This window comes from Neovison vison, chromosome 1, assembly GCF_020171115.1.
Source record: "Neovison vison isolate M4711 chromosome 1, ASM_NN_V1, whole genome shotgun sequence".
NCBI lineage: Eukaryota > Metazoa > Chordata > Mammalia > Carnivora > Mustelidae > Neogale > Neogale vison.
In genome coordinates, this window is record NC_058091.1 from 82,562,653 (window position 1) to 82,570,743 (window position 8,091).

The 8,091-nt window shown below is 50.3% G+C and overlaps 1 protein-coding gene across 2 annotated transcripts; it reads right to left on the reverse strand.

Moving 5' to 3' along the window:
• Positions 1-650: 650 nt before the first annotated feature.
• Positions 651-7,554, reverse strand: VGLL2 (vestigial like family member 2). Of its 2 annotated transcripts, XM_044236926.1 has the most exons (4): positions 7,474-7,554; positions 4,579-4,891; positions 1,985-2,512; positions 651-691 (listed from the first exon to the last, which is right to left on the reverse strand). In XM_044236926.1, exons 1-4 carry the CDS (start codon positions 7,552-7,554, stop codon positions 651-653), a joined length of 963 nt encoding a protein of 320 aa, XP_044092861.1. The 2 variants fall into 2 exon arrangements, with proteins under 2 accessions (XP_044092861.1, XP_044092871.1); XM_044236936.1 differs by lacking the exon at positions 1,985-2,512.
• Positions 7,555-8,091: the final 537 nt, after the last annotated feature.

An 8,091-nucleotide genomic window follows, 5' to 3' on the forward strand; every position in this document is an offset into this window, starting at 1 on the left:
TTGTCCTACAACAGCTGCATTTCAGTAAGACTTGGGCAGATGGCTCCAGATAAGCCACTTGCCACTCACATTTAGGCTGAGGCTTCCATGTTCACAGTCCAGAGGAAAAGAGTGTGTCTTTTTGTGTCTGGAGTGGGTGTTGCAGAGAGAGAGTGGGCACAAAGGGAGCCGGAGGCCTTGAGGTGAGGAAGAAGGAATTGGCCTCTTTTACTTCTCTACCACAGTCTTCAATGCAAATACAAATACATTTTAAATGAGGATACAGACATCAGGAGAGCGATGGTCACACTACTTAATGACATAATTCACATCAGCATAGAAAATATTCACACCAGAAAGTCTCTTTTTTTCTCCTCTTTCCAAGAAAACTTAAGACAACATATCACCTAAGTGAGTTCACCACAGGTATTTCCAGTGATTTGCCCCAAAGTCATTAAATATGAGTCAGAGTCTTTGGATCTGCTCTTTCCGCAGAAGGAATATAGTTAGACAAAGTTTCTGAAGATGCATGTTTTGGTTTTCCCAACACGTGGAGATGTCTGAAGTCTCTGCCTTCCCCCACATCCTCATCCATGAAGTAAGAGGCCCAGATGCTGAACCTCCGTGGCTGGTCAGAAGGGAAAGGGAAGGGGAAACCCGGGGCCATCAGATCAGCTCAGGAGGGATGTGCCACAGAGGGAATAACGATGAGCTGCAAACCAAGATCAGAAGCCATTACAAACCCACTCGATTTCAGCTCTGAGCATCAGCAATTGGCACTAGGCAGAGACCTACAGGGAACAAGGTAGGCAGTCTAAAACCAGTGCAGATCCTTGCTTTTGTCCTGACGCTGGAAACCTGAAAACAGAAAGAAAACAAAAGAAAGAGAGAGAAAGAGGGAGAGGAGAAATAGAGAGAAACGGAGAAGGGGTTGGGGGCAGGAAGGCACAGGTATTTAAGGAAAGAGAAAGACAAACACCGCTGTTTTATTGTGAATGTCACAGAATTCACTTAAAGGACATGAATGAAAGTAAAAGCCAAGCCAACAGAAATGTCAAATCTTCACCTGAAGAAAGGGCGCATGGGCAAGACTACAAGCCAATGATTATGTTTATAGTATAAACCATTTTTTGGTTATGCCCTAAAAATAAAGGAAGCAGAAGAATGTACTTTTCAATTTCAACTTGTTAAGCCAGAAACTCAATATAGTCACTGAAACCACATTCTCTTTAATTTTTACATTATAAGAGACCTATTTAACTTGGCAATTAGTTTGATATCAGAAGCACATTTTTCTTTCCTTAAAATTGTCACTAGGACACAATACCTCCCCACCCCCCAAGCTGGAAAAGATTTTGAACTACACTTTCAGCTCTAGGTACTCTAGATCAGCGCTGTCCAATAAAAACACAATAGGAGCCGCAGGCATAATTCTAAATTTTCTAGCAGCCACATTGGAAAAAAAGTAAAAAGAACCAGGTGAGAATTCATCTTAGTAATATATTTTATTTAACCCAATATGTTCAATATGCAATGTGTCGAAAGTATTCCAACATGCAGTCAACATAAATATTAGTGAGATGAATTGTACATTTTTTCCTTGTACAGTTTTGAAATTCAGTGTGTATTATGCGTGTACAGCACATCCCAATTCTTCCTAGCCACATTTGAAGTGCTCGGCAGCTTCGTGTGGCTAGCGCTTACAGAATTGAACAGCGCAGAGCTAGAACCTTTTTAACTGTTTGTTTGCTTGCTTGCTTATTTAAATTTGGAAAAAAAAAATCTATTGTATCTACTATCAAGGTTAGGGCAGTGTCTTTCTCTTTCTGCCCACACCGACGACACTGGGTCATCTGCCTGCTGAAGCGCTACCCTGACATGCAGACCTTTGGGCCGAAATGTCACTGGGGTCTCCAAGGAGAACTAAGGGGGATCCGGGGCTCAGCCCAGGGTCGGACACAGGGCAGGAGGGGTCCGGGGAGACCAAGCTCCCTTTCCCGCTTACCTGAGTCCACGCTGAGTCCCAGACCCTGGGCCACGTCCCCCGCGGGGCTGGCGAAAGGTCCTCCGGGCGCGGCCCACGCGGCGCCAGTCGGCTCGCCCTTGGCGGAGAGCTCGCAGGGCGGGCTGCCGGGCGCCGGCGCCGGGGCGGGCGCGAGGCGGGCCGGGCGCCCTGAAGCTGCGGGCATCAGCAGCGGCCCGTAGCGCGGGTCGAAGTGAGGCGCGTAGACCTCGTGCACCGCGGCGGGCCGCGGGTAGGCGGCAGCCTGGGCGCCGAGAGCGCTGCCCAGCGCGTACGGGTGGTGCGGGTGCGGGTGCGCGTGGTGTGGATGCGCGTGGTGCCAGGGCTCGGCCGCACCCTGGTGCAGATGACTGTGCAGCGCGGCCGGTGAGTAGGGGTCTGCGGCGGCGAACGGCAGCTCCGAGTGCGCGGCAGCCAGCGGGCTGCCCAGCGGCGCGGGCACCGGTGCCTGGTACGCGCTGTTCCAGAAGGAGGCGGGGAAGCTGCGCTGGCTCATCGGGAAGGAGCCGTCTGCAGGCCGGCGAGGCGGAGGGGAGGAAAGGAAGAGAGGAGCGCGTCACCGAGGAGGAGATGGAAACGCCAACCCCGCACCGCGGGAAAGCTGAACGCGCCGGGCGGGTGACCGGCGGGAAAGCCGGGGCGGGGAGAGGACCTGTAGCCCGGCCTCGGGGGCGGCGCCTTTCTGGGGGTGCCGCAGCCTGCGAATACGAGGTTGAGGCACCGCAAAATAGGGGAAACCCTTTGGGAAGGAGGATCGCTTCCTCGGAGTTTGCAGACGCGTCTCCAGTGCGGAAACCCCAGGACAGATTGGGAGAGGAAGAAAGGAGAGACACTCCCTCCAGTTCCAGTTTTGGGGCGCAGGGAGCTTCCTCCGACTCCAGGTTGTTCTGCCCCGGCGGCCTCGGAGTAGATGCGGCCTCCCTGTCCCAGCCCGCATCCTCTTCCCAAGCTAAAGATACCTCTTCCCACTCTTGGTCAGCCGCCTAGCGATTTCACTACCCGCTCTCGCGTTTCAGCCTCCCCTGCTCCAGAAAATGTGCCCCTCCAAGGCCTCTGATAGACTGGAAGTCCATCGACATATTTCAAAGTCTTGCTATTATTAGCCTCCTTTCTAGAAACCTTTCAAATACTTTTTTCCAAGAACTCAAGCGAAAGAATAAACTGGACATATTAAAGGAGCAGTTGTATTATTTGCAGAGGGACACAAAGGGAAGATCTTTAAAGTTTTAATTAGTAATACTTGTGTGGAAACCAGGAATAATAATAATAATATAATAATAATTCTTATGGCCAGTTATCACTGTTGACCCCTAGCCCTGGGAAGCATTTTAAAAGAACAACAGCATTTAGATCAAATTTATTGTGTTTAGTGAAAAGGGAGGGAAAGAAAGATATATAATGCCTGGGGACTTGATCCAGGACCTCCTCTAGGGAAGGCATCTGTCCCGCATACTAGAGAATTAAAAATGTGTTGAAAATGCATTCTAAGTAGCAAACAGTCTTCCTGTTAAAAATATTTAGGCAACTGGAGAATAAAAAGAATGTTCTGTATTCCAAACTAATGATTTGGGATCTTGTTTAGGTACAAACTGTCAGACACTCTTAAGAGAAAAAGGGAGGGTGAGGGTTGTCATTCCCGCCCCCCCACCCCAATGTAATATTTGTTTTCTTTTTACAAAATCCTCATTTCTCATCTTAGTACAACACATCAAAAATTAAGTTTAGTGAGAAAGCTTACCCCAAAATAGTTACCCCCACCCTTGCCCTGGGACTAAAAGGAGATTGAGATTTCAGAATAGAAGGGAGATTTAGTTGACTTGACCAATAAATCATTGTCCCGGGTTAGATAAAGCAGTGCTTTGAGAGAAGGGTAGAACAATAAAGAGGGGATGTGTTTGGGGAAAACCCTTAGAGATGTTTTGGCTGTACCTAAATTTTTATTTCTTTGGTACTTTACTTGCTTACTGAAAGACATTTTCTGCATCAAGTTTTGCTAAGCAGCTGAAGCCTGGCAAAAAGCATACATACATACATTTTAAGAGACATTCATCAGCAGGTTTTGCTTCCAGTGGAATCTAGGACTTTTTCCTCTAGGCAAATTTTCAGAACTGCTAAGCACCTTGGAGGTTGTTGTAGGTGAAGACCTTCCTCGTGGCTTGGGACAATGCTGGAAGCTTCACATTCCCACAGCACTTTTACATACATTTTTCTATTTGCCAGACAGCCATCTCCAGGTACAGTTAAGAGGGTGATATTATTCTAATTTTGGAGACGGGTAAATAGACTGACCTCAAAAGGGTTAAAAGACTTGCCCAAGGTCATATTGCTAGGATATGCAGGGCCCGTGGGAAAACGCAGGTCTCTCAGTTCCAAGGCTAGTGGATTTTATAGGTCACTGCTCTGCTCTGCCTCTTCAAAGGAGAGATTTCCCCCCCTTCCTTCCTTTTACGTACCCTCTCCACAAGCCCTGTCCTCACCTCCTCTCTGACACCTAGTATTCTTTTGGCTGCCTTTCCTAGGTGGGCCCAGGCCTAGAGGGCTCTGTATCTGCCCTTAGAAGTGGGCCTTTCACTCACCCCGCCAGGGCCCGGAGCTCCTGGGTGCTTTGCTGCTTGTACAGCTCGGGGAATAGCTGCTAGGCTGGCTCAGGGCCCTACTGAAGTGCTCGTCCACCACAGAGCTGATGTCCCCCTGGAAATAGGTGAAGAGGACGCAGCGGGAGTTGATGTACTCGGCCTCAGGTGGGCGCTCTTTCTCTGGGCTGCCTTCTTCTTCTTTGATACTGGCTGGAGTTTGGCTGGAAAAGGAGGAGCTGCCACTGCCCGTGCTGTTGCTGGGGCTGGCGGTGCATTCTTGGGCTTCCTGCATTTTGGAGTAATAGGCTAGTTTCTGCTCCAAGAGAGAAAGAACAGAGAGGTCAATTTCAAAAGAGATGGCAAATTGGGTTCCCACTTCACTCCCTCAGATCCCTAAGGTATCCAGGGTGAAAACTGGCATCCGGGCCCTAAGCCCTGTGCTCCATGAGCGGCCAACTGCCCTTCTTGGTGTCTCCATCTCCCCAGACTTGCGGCCAGGCCACAGGGAAAGCTCTCTGAAGATGTTAGGGGAAAAGTCCCAGAAGATGCCAGGATAGGAGCGGAGTTTAACCACAGAGCCAGGCTTGGGGCAGATATATTTTTAAAATCAGGCTCCAGGGATAAAGGGCACCCAAGTCCAGTTAGGGCCTGACTGTCCCCTGCCTAAGATTCCAGGGCAGATGCACAGGATGCAGGATTTAAGCATTGTCCTGAGAGAGCACGAAAATGCCAAAATCCACTCCACTGCAGCCAGAAATGTTAAGGAAGAACTTCTACAGAGGTCAGAGATAGTTCCATTTAGGAAAGAATCTAGTGGGGTAAAAATGTGGCGTAACATTCTGATATGGATCATGTGAATAAACTCAAGCTGATATTTCTCTGGTCGCCCATAAACTGTCCACTTAAAAGTCTATCTCAGTTTTTAAAGAACTCTTCTTTTTTTTTCCAATTTATTTATTTTCAGAAAACCAGTATTCATTATTTTTTCACCACACCCAGTGCTCCATGCAAGCTGTGCCCTCTATAATACCCACCACCTGGTACCCCTACCTCCCACGCCCCCCCCCCCGCCACTTCAAACCCCTCAGATTGTTTTTCAGAGTCCATAGTCTCTCATGGTTCATCTCCCCTTCCAATTTACCCAAAAGCACATACCCTCCCCAATGTCCATAACCCTACCCCCCTTCTCCCAACCCCCCCCCAGCAACCCACAGTTTGTTTCGTAGGAGAAGAATCCATGAAACAAGATGGGATAGAGAGGGAGACAAACCATAAGTGACTCTTAATCTCACGAAATAAAGAACTCTTCTTTTGAATAAGAAAAAAACCAGAGGACTATGAGCATTTCGACCCTCACCATCTCTGGGCACATTGAGGAAATAACAAGGAACGAAGAAGATCTTGGCTGTAAGGATTGGTAAATTGTGGCCGTCTTGTAGTAATTTTAAAAACCAAATGTAGCTGCTGAAATATTTTCTTAGAAATGAGCAATAGACTGAATGCCGGGTTAGGACATTGGATGTAGGCAGAGGTGGTCTTGAAGCAGGCTGATCACACAAAAATGAGCAGAGAACTGAATGGCATATGTTGGGTTGGTCCAGGGTCAGGGAGGAGAAAGGACCAAACAGAAAACCAACCCATCTCTCCTCCTTGCAATAGTGCCAGCCTGGGAAGAAGCCATCTCAGACGCTGAAACCAAAAGACTGGAGTTACTTAGTGGTAAGGATCGCCACTTCCACCACATTCCCCGCTTGGCTTATAATGAGGGACTCTGGTGATTCCCTAAATTAACATCGTGAGACTAAACAAAGTCCTAGATGGAAAGTTTAAAAGGGGCAGGGGGTTAAAAAGAAAAGGCAAAAAACAAAACCTACACGTGCCATCATTAATGCATCAGGAAGTTTTCGAATGGACATTCTGAATTCGCAAAGTTGGCAAAAACTTGGACGGGTCGGGGGAAGGTGGGATGTATTTCAGTCTCTCTTGAACAGAAGGAGTCCAGGCCCTCACTTTGGAACCTGCTTCCGACTCCTAAGTCTCCCTGGGTGTGTGATCTTATTCTCTGACTGGACTATGGTCCTCCGTTTCGACAATATCGGCTGAGACGCGGAAAGAAAAACTGGTCTACCAGATTCAGTCCGGAGAAGAGAGGAATTGAAATAATCGAATCTTCAAGAGTTTGCTGAAACGGGGTAAAGGGTCTTACAGGTGGACGACAGGAGAGCCTGATGCAGCCACGCAGGCTCTAGAAAGGCGAAATACTATCTCGGACACTCGCACCCGCCAGGTCAATTGCACCCCAATAGTAGTCCCCAGAACTTTGCAGAGCAAAGATTATAAAACCCACGCTTTCACGCAGCTCTCTTTGTAACGAATTCTCTGTTTCCGGAATTAATTGGCCTGATCCCTTGAGAATTGAAACGGAAAAATGTTACTCCTTAGATAAACTTGCAGGGGTGAGAACGCAGGCCTTTGTATTTTAGACAGAAAGACAGAGACTGGCCTTTGCTTTTGTTCTCGTCACTCTCACCTTTGAGACCAAAGTTTGGTTTTCCCTGCGCGAGCTTTGCTCTCATCTCCCCTCGCCCGCACCGAAGAATCTGTGGAGTTCGACAGATCGCTCGCGCGATCCTCGTGTGATCGTTCCCCGGAAGCACCGGGCACGCATTAGCAGGGTTTAGCTGCCTTCCCAAGAGAGCAAGTGGACAAGCTAGGGGTTAACTCAACCTGTCGTGTGGCAGCGCCGGCGATCCCCGCATCCCCGGGGCTCCCGCCGCTGGTAGGACGCCCCGGACCAGTGCGGAGGTGCCCTGGACCCCAGGGTGCAGGCGGTGCTCCAGGAAGCAGGGGCGCGCCATCCGTCTCCAAGGTCCCGGCCCGGGGAGAGACACTTACCTGGTGGTAGGGGGTGTAGGCGGCTGCAAAGTAAGGCTGGGGAGGACCGTAGACTTGGTACATAACATCCAGACAGCTCATGGCTCCCCGCTGCGAAGACGGGTAAGTGTTTTTTCATGAACTCTGGGTCGGTGGAGCGCAGTGATGCTGCATGGGCGGCGCTTGGACCCGAGCTCCCGAGTCATCGGCGGCGGAGCGGTGGCCAGCGCGCTCAGCGGCCTGGGATCCCGCTCGCAGGCTCCCGCCCCACCCCGGCAATTTCAACCCAGACCGCGCTCCGGGATGGAAGCGCCCGGGCTCCCGCTAGTGGGCATTTAAACCCCACGCTGGACTGGCGTGCTGACGCCACTCCCGGCCGCAGAGGGGGCGGGGACCGGGAGGCCAATGGGGAGCCAGGGACTGGGCCCGAGGGGCTACCGGCGTGTTTCCCCCGGCTGCCCGGCGATGAGCTGGTAGCCAAGCGTGCGGTGAACTGCTCAACTCCGAGCCTGAGCCCTGAGGCTTCGCACCAAGAGAAGCAGGATTCCCAGGCGAGAGCTGGACAGGGAAGCAAACCAACAGAGACAGAAAAGGCAGAGAGGGAGGGAGGAGTGCAGGAGGGGGAAAGTGGGGATTCTC